The following is an 18,605-nucleotide window of genomic DNA, read 5'->3' as shown; positions in this document are numbered from 1 at the left end:
GGGCCCAGATATAGGCCTCAGACTCTGTGGTAGGGTTGACAGGTACAGGGGTTGTAATTCTGTAGACCCCCCGGAGTGCTGGCTCCAGAGCCCTCCAGAGGGGGTGCAGGAAGCATAGATCCTTCTCCCCTCAGTGGTTGTCCGCCACAGCAGGCTTTCAGGCCCAGTAGGGGCCGTTTTAGAGCCCCCTTGTATGCAGGGCCTACGAGGCCGTAATATCTGGCCACAGTCCCCGGGGTCCAGGTGGGAGGGGAGCCCGATGGCCGTTAATGGCACTCCCCCACTGCACTCACATGTCCAGCCGGCAGATGGACACGAGTCCGGTGCCGAACGAGGCTGCACCAGGTCGTGATATTCCGCCGCTGCAGAGAGGAGCCAAAACCACCCGGCTCCCCTCCTCAGAGCACAAGACAGGTATGGCGGGGCCTCCGGTGCATACAATGGGTCAGGATGGCAGCAGATTAGATGAAGAGGCACCAGAGCTCTGGATTATGCGGCCACTCTGGTCGCCATCTTGGACACGCCCCCGAAGGTAAACTTTTTTAAATTAATGTTTTATTAATTTTTAAATTTCAACAAAACTTCAAACCACAAAAAAGGTTATCATAACATTACATTAAAAAATTGCATTTCCCTATTAAACATTCCCCCAGAAAACCCACCTCCCCCCATCTCTCCCCTCCACTCCCCACCCACATTTCTTTTCCCTTAGCTCCCCATTCCTCAACATTCCTGAGTATCCTCATTATTCCCTTATCCTTCCTATCTTACTTTCCTCTTTTGATTATACGGGTCCTCATCTCCTCCTCCATCTCTCCCATTTCAACATATTTATTTGATCTCTTAAACTCATCCCATTTTTCCCACCTTTCTCAGAACCTCTCCATTTTATCTTCTTCCATTTGGTAAAGTTCCTCCATTCTATACATTTTTTTCTTCTCAGGAAATTTGAAGTATGTCTGAGACGCAAACCTAGCCGGCTGGAAAAATGCTAACTTCCTCTTTCAAGGATAAGAAAAGCATCTTATGGTAAAACCAGTTTGAACCAGCAACCTTCTATTTTGGACTGATCATGTGCTATTAACCTGCACTTAATTGTATGCTATATTATCTCCACTGCAGTGGAATAAATGCACCTTTCTTTATCAATCTGGACTCGCTATCTCATCTAGAAAGTCTCGCTTGGAGACACCCTAACCTGAAGTTACACTACAGAGGCACTTACTTAGGGCTGCAGTGTAACACTGCTACTAAGTTAAAGGTTGACACCAGTGCTTTCTCCAATGCATTGTTTGAATAATTCAAATTTTCTAGTATCAAATCAATACCAGTTTGAAGGAGCCATGTTAGTTTAAATGTTCTAATATTTGGAAGACCTAATTCTCCTTCGCTCCATGGGAGGTATAATGTGGATATAGAAATATGTGATCGTTTAGAAATGATGTTAGAGCTCTATTTAAAATATTTATGCCTATATGCTTGAGCAGAAGTAGTATAGTCTGCAATGATACAAAACAATCGCCTACTTTCATACCTGATAAGTCATGTGAATTATTTATAAACCTAGATAAGGGCTCAATAGCTATATTAAACAATAGGGGGGACAGGGGGCAGCTTTGACGAGTTCCTTTTGATAAAGGAATGTTATCAGACATATATCCTGAAGTGATTAACAAGGCTGCTGGGGAGGAATACATATTGTTAATAAAATTTGATATGGAACCCATGATGCCTATCTCTCCCATAACCATAAAGAGCCATTTTAAGTTTACGTTATCAAACACGTTTTCAGGGTCCAATGTAATAATAGCTGTATCATCAAGAGCTAGTATAACTTTTCGTATATTTACTGTGGCTGACCTACCTCTTACAAAACCTGCCTGTGCAGGATGTGTGGGAAGATCTCCATTAGTCTGGATGCCACAATTTTTGAAAGTATCTTGGCATCTACATTTATAAGTGAAATAGGCCTATGTGAGCTTGCTAGTATCGGGTCCTTATCTTTTTTTGCTGGTAAGTAACCGTGGTTTTCCTTTAGCATGTTCCAGGACGGCTACATGAGAACATAAACAAGAAATACTCCTACCTTAGGGAGGGACCAGACCTTTTAAATTGATGATCATTCTGAAACCGTCTGAACTCTTTTTTTACCAGAAATACATGAGAGTAGAATCCCAGGAAGTGATGTTCCACCGGCTCTGGCACAATAGCCCCCTGAGAGGCCAAATGTCTTACCACCTCCAAAAAGGCCTGTGCTCACTCTTTGTCCTTTGGTAATCTGGTTGCTAAAAAATGTTGGGGAGGGAGAGAAACAAACTTTAGCTTTTACCCTTCCTTCACCATCTGATGAAGAAAAGGGCTCACCCCTTTTGGTTCACAAATGCTTGAAAAAAGGGACAACCTTCCCCCACCCCGGATCTGGCATCACTTGTCAGTCTTGGGAGAAGGATCTCGAGATGTGAACAATGCACCTCCTTTACCCTTGGTTTTATCAAAAGACTAGCACCTTCTGCTAGCCTGAGGTTTTTTTGGGGGTCAAACCGACTCTTTGCCTGCTTGCTAGGGAATGGCCTTTGTTATGAAAATTCTTTTTCTTCACTGGAAATTTGCCACCTATTTCTGAAGAAGAGAGAATAGTCTGAGGCCCAGAACCAAACAACAGATTACCCTCAAAAGGCAAGCTACACAGCATGGACTTGGAAGACAAGTCTCCTTCCCATGGCCCTGCGAGCAAATGGCCCTGACACTTCCTGCTGCGGCGTCTGCCAAAAAGGCCACTGACTTAGATATCAGTGGCAGTGCTTCTCTGACCCGAGCAATCGGGATATCTGTGGAAAGAAATTCATCCAACCTGCCCACCTAGATATCCAAGTTTCTGGCCAGACCAGTAGATGCCAGAGTCGGACCTAAAAAAAGCCGAGGCCTCCCAGGCTTTCTTCAACAAGGATTCTGCCTTCCTGTCCATTTGGTCCTTAATAACTCCTGCATCTTCAAAGGATAAGTCAGCATCTTTGGACACCTGAGAAAGTGGGTCATCTAACTTAGGTGTCAGAGCCTGGGATCGAACCTGGGCCTTCTGCAGTGAGAGGCAATGTTTCTTCTCACTAAGCTACCTGAGATGCTGGACTATACTCTGCCTGATCTATTGGATAATTCTGCTTTGTGCCTTGTTTTCTCTTGAACTCCTTGCTCCTCCCATGAACTTCCTATAAAAGCCATGTCCATGCACTTCCTCCTTGCCAGATTATTGTGCCTTCCAGCCAATATCCCGCTACTCTGTCCTGCTGCTGTCTACATCTTCGCTACCGACCTTTGGCTTTGTTACTGACTACGATTTTGCCTCATACTAATCTACTACGATTTGTGACCGACCCTTGGCTTGTGACTGACTCCGCTTTTGTCTGATCCCTTAACTGTTTGAACTGCTATTGGTTTCCAGCTTGTTCATTCCCTGATAGGGTGATCCTGAGATCTGCGACCTGGTATTAACACGCAGCCAAATCCATCTCCACCATTAGGAGCTCTGGGGACAACCGGTTAATAATTAGACCCTGCACCTCAGGTGAGCCTGCATCATTCCAAGGGTGATCCGCCGGTGTACCTACCCTGCTGGTTTCAGGTAAGCCTTACACTGCTGTAGCAACTGGTCTCTGAACCTGACCCAGACCGTGACAGAATAATCTGGCCTAAACATGGAGACCGCTATGGCAAACGTTAGGCAGCAAATTGCTGAGCTGCAGGAATTTGGGGTTACCTATCAAGAAAAAGTTGCCAAATTAGAAAGCATTGTGGATAGGCAACAGGGTGAAATTCAGGCTCTGCAGAGACAACTGCTGAACCGAGATGATACTAGCTCACATATGCCCCAGCCCCAACCATCTAAGTTTAATGGAGACCGCCGCCACTACAGGGATTTCCTTAATCAATGTCGCATATATTTCCAAATGTACCCTGCTGCGTTTCCTTCAGAGAAAAAGAAGGTAATGTTTATTATTGGGCTTCTGACTGGGGAAGCTCTAGCTTGGGCCTCCCCTTATATAGAGCAAAACCATGGCATGTTGAATGATTTTGATACCTTTCTGACCGCGATGAATCAGGTTTTTGATGATCACAACCGTTGTGCTACTGCTGAAGCAAAATTGCATAGTCTGAGGCAGGGTAGACGCTCGGTCGCTGAATACACAGCCTAGTTCAGAAGTTGGATCGCAGATACCACTTGGAACCCTGAGCACAAAAAAGCCAGTTCCGCCAAGGGCTTTCTGAACAGGTAAAGGATGAGCTTGTCAGAGTAGATATACCTAATGATCTTGAGGAATTCATCCAATTGTGTATCCAAATCGATCAAAGATGTACAGAAAGGAGGAAGGAGAGGCTGGGAATGTTTGGAGGTAATAAGGGCATGCATCTCTCTGCTAGTCCATTTGTTCAGCAGGATTCAAGAGTCTCTCTGGGTTCTAACACACCTGAGCCTATGCAGGTCGATGCTATCAAGAGATCCATTTCCATTCAGGAGAAAGAGAGAAGACGTTCAGAGAATTTATGTCTATATTGTGGGGATTCTGGTCATTATGCAATTAATTGTCCTAACAAAGTTAGAAGAACAATTGCTGTGACTGATGTGATTGCGCCTGAACAAATAAACTCTATAAGCCAGTCTGTCTCCCCTCTGATTCCTGAAGAGAATAAAGTGAACTCACTACTCTCTTTTTGTTATCCCCAATAAACTTGTATCTGAGGGCTGTGAAATCTCCTGCGCAGCTATGCTGGACTCCAGGGCTGGGGGGAACTTTATGGATATAGAATTTGCCAACAGCAATAATATTCAAAGCAAGAAATACATTTACCCCTATTGATATGGAGACAGTTGATGGGTCACCCTTATCTTCAGGACCGGTTACCCATAAAACGGTTCCTCTGGTACTGTTGTTTGGGGCTGACCATTGTGAGACCATCAGCTTTCAACTGATTACGTCACCCAAGTTTCCCATCATCCTGGGCGTTCCTTGGTTCTCCACTCACAATCCTTCCATCAACTGGGGAGCACGGGCTATAGATTTTATGTCCCCCCACAGTGAAAAATATTGCAAAAAACCTTGCCGACCAAATTCGTCACCGACCAAGGCAGCGCAAAGTGATATAGGGGCTATCCAGTAATATGACAATTTGCCCCCACATTACCATGAGTTCCGGGATGTCTGTGACAAGAAAAATGCAGATCAATTACCCCCTCATCGCCCATATGATTGCCCCATTGAGCTGCTCCCAGGGGCAGAAATACCTTTTGGCCGCCTCTTCAATCTGTCGGAACCTGAATTAAAAGTACTCAGGGTGTGGATCGATGAGAATTTGGAGAAGGGCTTTATTAGACACTCAACTTCTCCAGCAGGAGCAGCCCTATTCTTCGTTGAAAAGAGAGACTCCACCTTGCGTTCATGCATTGACTACAGAGACATGAATAAAATCACTATTAAAAACCGCTATCCATTACCCTTGATCTCTGAAATGCTGGAAAGACTCCGTTCTGCCAAGATCTTTACGAAACTTGATTTATGAGGGGCATATAACCTTGTCCGCATTCGTCAAGTGGACAAATGGAAAACCGCCTTCAGAACCAGGTATGGGCATTTCGAATCCTTGGTGATGTTGTTTGGACTTTGCAATGCCCCTGCAACGTTTCAGCATTTTATCAACAATGTTTTTCGTGATCTGCTGGATCAATTTGTAATTGCCTATCTAGATGATATCTTTATCTTTTCTGATAATTGGGAGGAGCACCGCAAACATGTTTGCACTGTCTTTGAAAGATTAAGGAAAAATAGACTTTACATTAAATTAGAGAAATGTGAGTTTGAACAAACCAGGATCCAGTTCTTAGGCTACATCATTTCTCCAGAGGGAGTGAGCATGGATCCCGAGAAGATCAAAGCAGTGGTAGATTGGTCAGCACCTGGAAATGTTAAGGAGATTCAACGTTTTGTCGGGTTTGCCAATTTCTACAGGAAATTTATAAGAAACTTTTCTAGAGTGATAGCTCTAATCACACAGCTGACAAAGAAAGGGGTACCCTTCGTGTGGACCTCTGAGACACAGGCTGCGTTTGAAAAGCTGAAAACTCTTTTCACTGCTGCACCAATTTTGGTACATCCCGATCCTGAACTACCCTTTATAGTAGAAGTGGATGCTTCCAATTCTGCCGTGGGAGCTATCCTGTCTCAGCAAAGTGATGAAAAAATGCAGCTTCATCCTTGTGCCTACTTTTCTCGTTTGATGTCCTCAGCCGAAAGGAATTACGACATTGGGAATAAAGAACTACTGGCAATTAAGGAAGCCTTTTCTGAATGGAGGCATCTGCTAGAAGGGGCTAACCACCCTGTAACTGTTCTCACTGACAATAAGAATCTGGAATTAATTAGCTCGGCCAAGAGATTGTCTTCTAGACAAGCACGTTGGTCATTATTCTTTTCTAGATTCAATTTTATCATATCATATCGACCAGGATCGAGGAATGGTAAAGCCGATGCCTTATCAAGGATGCTGTCTGAGCCTCCCCAGGAGGGCAACTCCGAGTGTTCAATCCTAACTCAAAAGAACTTCCTAGGGGCCACAAGTGCAAAGACATTCTTGAGTCTTCTCAAAGAGGGGTATGAGAATGACCCACTTCTCAGTGATCCTCCTAGGGACATTAACCTTGAGTACAAGAACGGCTTTTGGACTCTCGCACATTATCTCTATGTACCTGAGTCGGCTCGGGTGGAAGTCCTCAAATTAGTTCATTTACTCCAAACTGGCGGGACATTTTGGGATTTCAAAAACAGATGACCTTCTGTCACGTTCCTTCTGGTGGCCTAGTTACAAGAAGGATATCAAACGCTACGTGGCCTCTTGTCTGACATGCGCACATCATAAGACACCCTGAGCTTCTCCTTTGGGGTTGCTCCAGCCACTTCCTGTTCCATCAAGACCTTGGGGGTCAATTTCTATGGACTTTGTAGTCGAATTACCTCCCTCAAAAGAAATGACCACTATCTTGGTAGTCGTTGACCGCCTTACTAAAATGGCACATTTTATACCTGTTAAGGGAGTACCTTCTGCTGAACAAACTGCGGAGTTGATGGTTCGAGATGTTTTTAAATTAAGTGGAATTCCTGATGATGTGGTAACTGATAGAGTACAGTTTACATCAACATTTTTGAAAAGCTTTTGTTCAGCTTTAGGGGTAACTGTTAACCTGTCCTCTGCTTTTCATCCACAGTCTAATGGTCAGACAGAGAGCACCAATCAAACTTTGGAACAGTACCTTTGGTGTTTTGTCAGTTATCTTCAGGATGACTGGGTGGACTATTTACCTACGGCAGAGTTTGCCTATAACAATGCTAATAATAGCCCCACCTCTCAAAGCCCCTTTTTCCTCAATATGGGGTATCATCCAGTTTTTATTCCTGATCTCCCTATCACAACTCAAATTCCTGCTGTTGCCAACAGATTAACTACCTTGCAGGAGACTCAGGCGAAGTTGATCGAGACCTTGGGGGAGGCTCAGGACAGTTATAAAAAGGGCTGCCGACAGTCATCGCAGATCACTTCCTACCTTTCATGTGGGTGACAAGATTTGGCTATCTACTAAAAATCTGAAGGTTCATGTTCCATCTGCAAAGTTGGGCCAAACGTTTGTGGGACCTTTCCAGATTTCTGCTCAGATTAACCCAGTTACCTTTCGCTTAAAACTACCTGACAGTATGAAGATTCACCCCGTTTTTCATGTATCACTTTTCAAACCATTTTATGAAAATCCTTTCTCTGGAAGAATTCTTCCTCCTCCTCCACCTGTTGAGGTACAGGGTGAAGAAGAATATGTAGTGGAGAAGATTCTTGACTCTAGGATGTTTAGAGGAAAACTGCAATATCTTGTCCAATGGGAAGGATATGGGCAAGAGGAAAATTCTTGGGAGCCTGAGGAAAATGTCCATGCTCCTAGATTAACAAGAGAATTTCACCAGAGGTTTCCCCACAAGCCTGGTCCTACGACGTCCAGGGGACGTCCTGTGAGGAGGGGAGTACTGTCAGAGCCTGGGATCGAACCTGGGCCTTCTGCAGTGAGAGGCAATGTTTCTTCTCACTAAGCTACCTGGGATGCTGGACTATACTCTGCCTGATCTATTGGATAATCCTGCCTTGTGCCTTGTTTTCTCTTGAACCTTGAACTCCTTGCTCCTCCCATGAACTTCCTATAAAAGCCATGTCCATGCACTTCCTCTGTCGGGGATCGCCGCGGCGCTGGTCCCGGCGCAGGCGCAGTGCGCCGCCCTGTGCAGGGACCCGGGCACTAGGTCCTGGCCGTCCGCAGCGTTCGAACCCCGCGCATGTGCAGTAGAGGCCGCGGGCGCGCGCTTGGCACCAATGACAGCGCAGGGCGGGATATTTAAATGGCCCTGAGCTGTCATTCAGTGCCTTCTGGTCTTTCCTTGTATCCTGTATCTGCGAACCTGTGTTAAGTGAGTTACTGACCCGGATTGTACCTGACCTTGTTGCCTTCTCCTGCCCAGAACCTTGCTTTGTCTGACCTCTCTCCTGAATGCCCCCATTTAGATCTGACCTTCCGTTGCTGACCTGGCGTGTGACCCAACTACTCTCTGCCCGCTGCTTTGTACAGCTCCGTCCCCTCAGTTACCGACCCGGCCTGTTTGACCTTGCACTTGCTCAGCCATCCATCCATCCCAACGGGATCACCCGACCTCCTCATATCAGGCTCTTCCCTGTGGGAGCCCCTGGCGAATACTGCTACCACTGACAGGTGTACTCAGTAGCCACGACCTGGTCTCAGGGTACTTAAAGTCCATCCCCACCATCAGGGGCCCTGGTGAACACGTACCCCGGGGCTTAGCTTCCGTGCACTGGGGACATCTGACCAGTGGAGTGCTGGTGGAACCGCCAGGCGGTCCCTTACATCCTCCTTGCCAGATTATTGTGCCTTCCAGCCAATATCCCACTTCTCTGTCCTGCTGCTGTCTACATCTTCGCTACCGACCTTTGGCTTTGTTACTGACTACGATTTTGCCTCATCCTAATCTACTACGATTTGTGACCGGTCTTGGCTTGTGACTGACTCCGCTTTTGTCTGATCCCTAAACTGTTTGATCCGCTATTGGTTTCCAGCTTCTTCATTCCCTGGTGGGGTGATCCTGAGATCTGCGACCTGGTATTAACACGCAGCCAAATCCATCTCCACCATTAGGAGCTCTGGGGAAAACCGGTTAATACTTAGACCACGCACCTCAGGTAAGCCTGCGTCATTCCCAGGGTAATCCGCTGGTGTACCTACCCTGCTGGTTTCAGGTAAGCCTTACACTGCTGTAGCAACTGGTCTCTGAACCTGACCCAGACCGTGACATTAGGACATTTAAAGAAGATCTCTTCCTCTGAGGCAAACGGAAATCTGCGCTTGTGTCCCCTAGAGAGAAAGATCTTCTTTTCCGGATCTTTCCATTCCCTAATAATCATGTTCTTGAGAGACTTATGGATAGGAAATGTTCTACATGTTTTCACCTGTACATCTTTGTATATCATATCTTGAAAAGACTATGGAGGTAAATCCTCCGCGATCTGTTCAGACGTATTAATAGGTTTTAACAACTGATCTGTCTCCTCCACAAGATAAAGGAACCTGCTAGAATAACCTTCACATGCATCTCCTACCCCCTCCTCTGCACTCACTTCCCCTGAAGACCGGGGAGATACTTGCTCCTTCTCTGAATCAGAGGCTGCATGCGTCACATGCGTATCCAAAGAAGAAAAATTATCTAGCGTGAGTTCACTAGGAAGGGAAGCAGCGTGAGAAGTAGAAGGTTCCTTGGGAACTGCTGAGCGCAAGGTGGAAATAATTTCTTCTCACATTGAGTGCATACAATTCTTAATGAAGGAGACAGAATCAGAACCCGCAACAAAAAAAATACATGTTTTCACAAATCTTTTTAGTGTATGAATCCCCTGAGCTTGGATCCACAACTTCCGCACCTTCTCTTGGATTTGCGAGTTTCCTAGGAAAAGTAAAAAGGAGAAAAAATTCCCAAGCATTTACAAACCCTCATTCCTTTACCTGACACCCCCCCCTTTTTTCCTACTCAAGGTACCAGACCTCTCTTACCTCAGCAGACGGGGACTTGGACCCTTCAGAGGATGTGCTTGGCTGGCCAGCTGATTTAGGCTTGGTGGTGTCCAACTTACGCTCCACAATCTCTCCCTCCAACATGTTGAATGTGAAGGCCACCGCGCCGCTACCTGAGAGGATGAACCCACTGCTGTCCTCTGTATTCCTGTGGTCCTCCTCAGTGTAAACAGTGCCAAGGGCCAGAGAGGACCTTTTGGAGTCGGTCCATAAAAATGGAGGAGCAAGATCCAGGTATTTTAAAAGCTAAACTTCTCATTCTTCCTAGAGGCTACCCACAAGCAGGCTTCCTCAGGGCAGAGAAGGTAAACAGCAGGTAACCACAATCACCCGCATAGGTAGAAAATAAGAAAACCTAGCCATGTGTCCACCTAGAGAGTCTGAAACACAATAAGAACTAAGGACGAGGGGGAGGCAGGGGCTTTTTAAACTTGTCTGGTTATTGTGCATCCTGTAGAGGCGGAAACAGTACCTCTCATGTAGCTGTCCTGGAAGACGCCAAGGGAAAGTGCTATAATTTTCAATGATTGTTGGTAACAAGGGAACCTTATCACCATGCCATAATGCATCCCTATCTTCCCCTAATCCACCCATCATTAGGGTCTGACCCGTCTGACTTGTTTGCCCCATTATATTCTAATTCACCCTCCCCGCTCAGTCCTAGTTTAAATACTAATCTAGCTTTCCCATAAACCTCTCCCCCAGCACTCCTCCTTCCATTTACCATCTTTAGCATATAACTTGTATTCCAATGAAGAGTCAGCCCAGTACTCTAGAAACCCAGATCCTTCCCTCTTACACCAGGTCTTTAGCCATGCATTCATTTCTCTATACATCTTTGCTGTGTTGCGCATGTGCAATATTCCAGAGAGCATAACCTCGGAGATCATTCCTTTCAAATTGCAGAATAGTTATTTAAATTGATTCTCCATCTTCCATGTATTCTTAAATTGGTCCCAACACAGACCAAGACAGCTGGGTCATGCCCTGCTCCTCCCAGTAATTTATCAACCTGGCGCACCACATGCCGAACCTTGGGACCAGGGAGACAGCAAACCATTCAGTCGAGGTGATCCTGGTGACAAATTATTCTATCAATGCTTTTGATTATAGAATCCCTGATTACTATCAACTGTCTAGACCTTCCTGCACTACCCTCACCAGCCCTACCAGATGGGCTGCTGTCCTGCTCTTAGGGGTAGCAGTTACATCTAGGATTGCCACCTCCACACCTTCATTCAACTTGGCAAATTTGTTTCAGTGCTCAAACAGACCCACCACTCTGCACAACAATCACATGAATCCACCTGCTGAGTGAGCGGGAAACTTCAGTGTTTTTTATTCTACTCAGTGCTGCAATTTGCTACTCCAGATAATGCTAATTTGAGCTTCCAAAAGGGCAACCTATATATATATATATATATATATATATATATTCGGTTTATGACAGTGTCTGGGATGTGGCACCCGTGGTCCTTGCACGTCAAATGATGACCTCAGTTAAGGGGGAAATTCACCTTCTAAACACAGTGAAGCATCTTCTTTTGACTATTTTTGGTGGCTATGGAAGTCATGTATCTATCCTATATGGTTAGTTTACCATTACTTAATTATAAAGATATATGTACTAATAATTGATTGTTGACAGTAATTGATTATAGAGTGGTATCCTTTCCCTGAGGAAGAATCTATACTAATGTATTCGAAGCACGTTGGATCCCTGGCTGAATATATCTGCAGTCAAACTTGGAGGCTGCAAGATGGAAATCAGCTTTGCAATAATGACAATTTTGTGACATGAATGAGTTGTAAACAAATGTATTTTATATTGGCTAACGTATTGTTTACTCGATATGTATTAATTTGTCAGATAAAAGAAATTTGTTCAAATAAAATGTTAATCTTTTAAACAATTGGTTTCTTTGTATATACTCCAAGGTTGCCTTAAAAATCTCATAAAATGTAAGGTGTAACTTTCTCTATTATGGCAATAGAGATGATGGCAACCACACCCTAAACTACAATGAATGTCCTTTAATATGTGCAAGAGGTAAGAGATCTAATTTTTCTAGCGTTAAATAACTGCAGTTAATACATTTGTATTGAATATCGTGCAAGTATAGTAAAAAATCCAGTCAGAATTACATATTGAATGGAAAAATCGTACTGCCATCATCACTTGCAGCATCAGAAAAATCAAAGAACTTCGTGGAGTTAGCATGCAGAACTTTGAGTTCGCCAAGGTACAGTATAGTATATAGCCTTTTTTCCTGTAACCTCCTTTGAACGGCAGTGGAGAAATCTAAGAAAAGAAGGATACTGACATTTTCCAATGTTATGTGTAGCTTTTTAATTGCCTCAGAGAGAACAAGGTCCCAAATCCCAGTAATTAATAAGCAGACCAGTAAGGACCAAGGGTTTGATCTTGAAATATGTATGCAAACAGAAAAGGGTACAAAGCTCTCGGCTATTTCAGGAAGGCCAAAAACATGCACATTGCCTCTGTGTCTTCTAACCTCTCCTGTACTTCTTTAACCTTTTGCTGTAATCCAAGGATAGATTTTTTTGTGCATTGTAGAAGTATTTTACTCTAGGTATGTAGTAATCTGCCTCCTTCTCTTGACTTAAGATATCAAGATCCTGACTTCTTAAATTGCACAAATTTAAGAATGCCAAATAAATGATTCCATTACATGAAGGTTAATTTGCAAACCTCTGTAGCCACCAGATGTGTCTTGTGTTGGGTGAAGAGATGGGTAAGTGAGGGGTATTTCCGAAAATCCTGTAGTCTGTGTAATGCTGCTAAGTATGTTTATCCTCCTGAAAGATAGCGCCTGTACATGTGGCTCACACCCACAAAGACTGCATCTTTTTTTTTTAACTGAACACTACGTTTTGTGGGTGAGTTCCCTGGCCTATAGAAAGGAGCTATCTATTAGTGTAGTTTAATTTTAGGAACAGGTCTAGGACTTGTGTGAGAGTTATTGGAACTCCTGTCCAGTGCACCAGGCCTGATTTACAGCCTAGCCATGCCCCTGGCAGTTACATTTAATTTATATTTGTCTGCTTTTCCCCACTTCATTGTCATCTTGTGGCCTCACTGTACTACACAAAGTAATGCGCAATAGCATGCCCATGAAGTAAAGGCTATGAGCCATCCCAAATGACAGCATACACACGCACAAAGATGCATAGAGCACAGACAGAATACACACAAGCACATGCAGTTACAACACTCTCTTGACCAGAAACACACTTAACTCACAACACGCAGGCAAAATAGGCATGCAGTCAGAGAGTGCTTGGCCACAACAAACAGATCTCACTTAGCCCTAGTCCAGAGACTACCTTTCATAGAAGACATACTGCCTGACAGCACAGAGGGAGAGTTCACATTCAGTTACACCATAGCACACAGTCAGAAAGCACTCAGTGTTCCTCCTATAGTGTGTCAGAGCTCACAGCCTCTTTTCAAATTAAAACTCTCCATCATACCCTAAACACTTCTTTCCTTCACATAATGCCCACAATCATAGCCTTTGCAACTCTCTCAACATGCTGCCCATTGAATTACCCTCCTGCACACCTGTCTTGTATGCACTGTGCACGGTCATACCCTACCTTCCACATGCAACTCCTGTACATACAGGATGCAGTCATATCTTCTGCAGTCCTCTCCTGCACATACTATTTCCCTGTCATACCTTTTGAAATCCTTCCCTGCACATACTTCTCACTCTCGTATCCTTCAACACTCCTCCTACACATACTACCCACCAGCATTTACTCTTGCACGTACTACCCACTGTTTTACCATTTTAATTCCTCTCTTGCACATATGGTCCCTCTCATACCCTCAAACTCTCCTGCACATAATGCCGTCATACCGTTCATTTTCTTTATATAAGATTACCTCTTTCCAAGTTAATCCAGTCTGATTGAGTGAAAGTGCCGTCAGATTTTCAAAGGCATTTGTTAAAGAAGATGGATGGGATGGAAGGCAAAATCTGTTTTCACTGGAAAATTAAACAGGGAAAAATAATTACCACAATCTTCAAAGTACAAGTGCATAGTCAATGTCAGCAGGAGTAAGCTTATTGTTTTATTTCACTTAAATCCAAAAGTTCAGTAAGTTCCAAGCAAGGTGCACGAATGTTTGTCACTGTATCAGGCTGGATGTGCACTACGAGAAGAACCATTGCTACTTTAGACTCTAAAATTATACTTTTTACAGACTTTAATAGTCAGTGGACAGTCACCTATTTCAGACATCTAAAGTGTCAGCTATGTGATAATGCCGGGATTTTATGATTATTATTATTATAATACAGGACTTATGTAGCGACAACAGTTTGCGCAGTGCTTTACAATATAAAGGGAGACAGTACAGCTACAATACAATCAAAACAAGAGGATTAAGAGGGCCCTACTCATAAGAGCTTACAATCTAATAGGGTGGGGTAAGTGGTACAAAAGGTTGTAACTGTGGGGGATGAGCTGATGGAAGTGATAACTGTCTATTTGGAGGCGTGATAGGCTTCCCTGAAGAGATGAGTTTTCAGGGATCGCCTAAAGGCAGCCAGAGTAGGAGATAGCCGGACAGATTGAGGTAGAGAGTTCCAGAGGACAGGAGAGGCTCTGGCAAAGTCCTTCAGACAAGCATGGAAAGAGGAGAAAAGGGAGCTTGAGAGCAGGAGAGAGGAGTGGAGAGGACGGCTTGGGTGATACTTGGATACAAGACTGGTGATGTAGCTTGGTGCCGAGTTGTAGATGGGGCTTTGTATGTTTTTTAGTATTTTGGTTTTAATTTGCTGGGCAATCGAAAGCCAGTGGAAGGATTGGCAGAGAGGGGTGGCAGACACTGATCCTGGCAGCAGCATTCATGATAGAGTGAAGGTGAGGTAGCCTATGGAGAGGTAGGCCTATGAGAAGGGAGTTGCAATAGCCAAGGCGAGAGAGAACAAGGGAGTGAATGAGCAGCTTGGTGGTTTCATTGATTAAAAAGGGGCAAATTTTAGAAATGTTATTGAGGTGAAGACTACAATCTTTTGAAAGCGATTTGATTTGGACCAAAAGGATAGGTCAGAGTCTAGGATTACACCTAGTACCCTGGGTTTAGGGAAGGGAATGATAGTTGTATTATTGATCTTGATAGGAAAGTCATGTAGGAGTGCATGAGGGGGAGGGAATATTATCAGCTCAGTTTTAGATAAATTTAATTTAAGGAAGTGGTGCGACATCCATGCTGATATGTCAGTTAGTAAGCTAGCAATGCGAGAGGTTACTGAAAGAGTGAGGTGAGGAATAGAGAGATAGATTTGGGTGTTATCGGCATAAAGGTGGTATTTGAAGCCATGGGAGGTTATCGAGGGACCAAGAGAGGAGGTGTAGATAGACAAGGGGTTCAAGAACAGAGCCTTGGGGGACCCCTTCAGAAAGAGGAAGTGGAGAGGAGGGGGCAGAGTTATAGGTAACACTGAACGAGTGCTACGACAGGTAGGAGGAGAACCAGGATAGAGCTGAATCTCGGAGATCAAGGCAGAGAAGTTTATCGAGAAGGAGCAGGTGGTGAATTCAGGGACACAAAACTGCACAAATGTCAGATTGAGAGCAGTGTGTGTGTCTATGTAGCCGTTGCGTCCCAATAGCCATAAATGGGACTGCCTGCATGGGAGTGTGTGGAACATCCTAGCACTAGCATTCCACAGCGGCTAAGCCATGGGACTGTATGGCTGCTAAGTGAAGGATCTCCAGCGGGGACAGGCAACAAACAGTGGCACCAGGCACTGGCCACATATTCACTTACCCAGCGCAGCTTCTTCTCACAGGCAGGCACTGCTCATCCTAAGACTCACTGATTTCTTCCCAGCAACGTGGCAGCCCTGGGAGGAAAAGAGGAGTCTGATACGGAGCATGCTCCCTCCTCACAGCACTCTCCACAGAATGGTCTCGGTATACAACACTCAGCAGTTTCTGCACAAATTCTGCGAAAAAGAAAAAACCTCCCAAAAACGCCCTGCTTTTTCTCCTGCTGCCTCTCCTAAATCCAGGGGTCTGATGAGTAAAAAATTACTACCTTGCAAAGGGGATACAGATTCTGCTTGCACCTCTGACCCACTACATTCCTTAGCAGAGTTTTCTGCTTCTGACCAGCCGGCATCTGCCAATGTTATCAAAGAGATGCTGCTCTCCCTAAAGCACGATATACAAGAAGATCTGTGCAAAAACATTGCAATTGCATATTGAGCAAGTGGAAGAAAGGGTGGGCATAGTGGAAAGAAAAATGGGGAAATTTGCAAATGCACATAATAGTATGGTGGATGGATTTCAGAAGTACAACACTGACATCCAGTGGCTGAAATTGAATGTTGTGGATCTTGAGGATAGGTCGAGATGAAACAATCTAAAATTCCAAGGAATCCCCGAATCAGCCTTTGCAGCTGAGCTCATCCCCTTTCTACAACAATTACTTAAATCCCTTCTTCCAAGGGAAAATCCTAAAGACTTTACCATAGACTTTATCATAGACAGAGCCCATAGGGTAACTAAACCAGCCTCATTACCAGCGGAAATTCCTAGGGATATAATTGCGAGGATACACTTCTTTCATATTAAAGAAAGAGCCTTTCCAGCGGCCAAACGTATGGGGAAATTACCTGACCCATTTGCCAAATTCCAAATCTTCACGGATCTCTCAGTGGCCACCATGCAACAACACAAATAATTCTCTCCCATAACCATGCAACTCCGTGAGCGTAACCACTTACCAGTGGGGTTTCCCTACAAAGCTCACCATCACCCACCAAGGTCACGCATACAGTGAAGGAAATAAGTATTTGATCCCCTGTTGATTTTGAATGTTTGCCCACTCACAAAGAAATGATCAGTCTAAAAATCGAATGGTAGGTGTATTGTAACACAGAGACAGAATAGAAACAAAACAATTCAAAAGAAATGCATGTCTAACAAATTCTGCACTGATTTGCATGTTCATGAGGGAAATAAGTAATTCAGCAGGATTTCTGGCTACTAGGTGTCTTTTATAAAGGTAACAAGCTGAGATTAGAAGCAGTGTCTTAAAGGGAGTGCTGCTAATCTCATTTTGTTACCTGTATAAAAGACACCTGTCCACAGGAGCAATTAAACAATCAGATTCTAAACTCTCCACCATGGCAAAGACCAAAGAGCTGTCCAATGATGTCAGGGACAAGATTGTAGACCTACACAAGTCTGGACTGGGCTACCAATCTATCGCCAACCAGTTTGGTGAGAAGGTGACAACAGTTGGTGCAATTATTCGCAAATGGAAGAAACACAAAACAACTGTCATTCTCCCTAGGTCTGTGTCAGGGTCCTTTCCATGGCAGGAGTTCTGGAAGATCTGGCACTTCTGCCAATACTCTACATGTCCGCAGAAGTACACATCAGCCTCAGTCTGGTGCCAGACGGCCTTTATAAGGAGGATCATCACTTCCTCTGGTTGCTGGATGATCTCTAGCTCCCCGTGCCCTGTTCCTGGTTCCTGTGTTCTGATCTCCTGTTACCGACTCGGCTTGCTCCTGGACCTGTCTACTCTGATTTACCCCTGACCTGACCTCGGCTTGGCTTACGGATACCCTCTCTCTCGCTCCTCTGTGAATGACCTCGGCTTTCCCATCTGACTACGTCCGCTCTGATTCCCACCTGGTACCTGACCTTGGCTTGAACCGACATCCCAGTAATCATCCAAATCCCGGAAGGGCTTGCATACCACGCACAGGTGCCTCCTGTCTGCAGACCTATCTCCGTGCACCAGCTGTGCTTCTGAGTGGACCACCAACCAGCACTCCTACAGGCGACCTGTGCAACTTTGGACCTGACTCCCGCTGTCCCACTCTCAGAGGAGTCCGGAACTTAGCCGCAAGGGAAGCCCTCTCTCCATTGGCCTCCATCACCAGGTACGTGACAGTCTGGTGCACCATGCAAGATCTCACCTCGTGAAGTGTCAATGATCATGAAAACAGTGAGGAATCATCCCAGAACTACACGTGAGGATCTTGTCAATGATCTATAGGCAGCAGGGACCACAGTCACCAAAAAAACAATTGGTAACATACTACGTCGATGAGGATTGAAATCCTGCAGTGCCCACAAGGTCCCTCTGCTCAAGAAAGCACATGTCCAGGCCCGTTTGAAGTTTGCCACTGAACATCTGAATGATGCAGAGGAGGAGTGGCTGAAAGTGTTGTGGTCAGATGAGACCAAAATCAAGCTCTTTGGCATCAACTCACCGTGTTTGGAGGAGGAGGAATGCTGCCTATGATCGCAAGAACACCATCCCAACTGTCAAACATGGTGGTGGAAACATTCTGCTTTGGGAGGGTTTTTTTGCTAAGGGGACAGGACAACTGAACCGCATCAAAAGGACGATGGACGGGCCAATGTACCATCAGATCTTGGGTGA

General features: G+C 44.8%; 1 protein-coding gene across 3 annotated transcripts in view; it reads right to left on the bottom strand.

Annotated features, from left to right (window-relative positions):
• TBCE (tubulin folding cofactor E) overlaps window positions 1-18,605 on the bottom strand; it is a 505,807-nt gene that overhangs the window by 246,204 nt on the left and 240,998 nt on the right. For all 3 annotated transcript variants that reach the window (XM_089690000.1, XM_089690001.1, XM_089690002.1), the window contains exon 7: window positions 14,076-14,178. In XM_089690000.1, the coding sequence (XP_089546126.1) occupies window positions 14,076-14,178 (103 nt within the window). The remainder of the gene's footprint in view (window positions 1-14,075; window positions 14,179-18,605) is intronic.

The sequence above is a fragment of the Staurois parvus genome, unplaced genomic scaffold, assembly GCF_062004578.1.
Source record: "Staurois parvus isolate SC_StPar_1 unplaced genomic scaffold, SC_StPar_1.0 ptg000509l, whole genome shotgun sequence".
Taxonomy (NCBI): Eukaryota; Metazoa; Chordata; class Amphibia; order Anura; family Ranidae; genus Staurois; species Staurois parvus.
The sequence above is the reverse complement of the archived record's forward strand: the minus strand, read 5'-3'. Positions and strand labels throughout refer to the sequence as shown.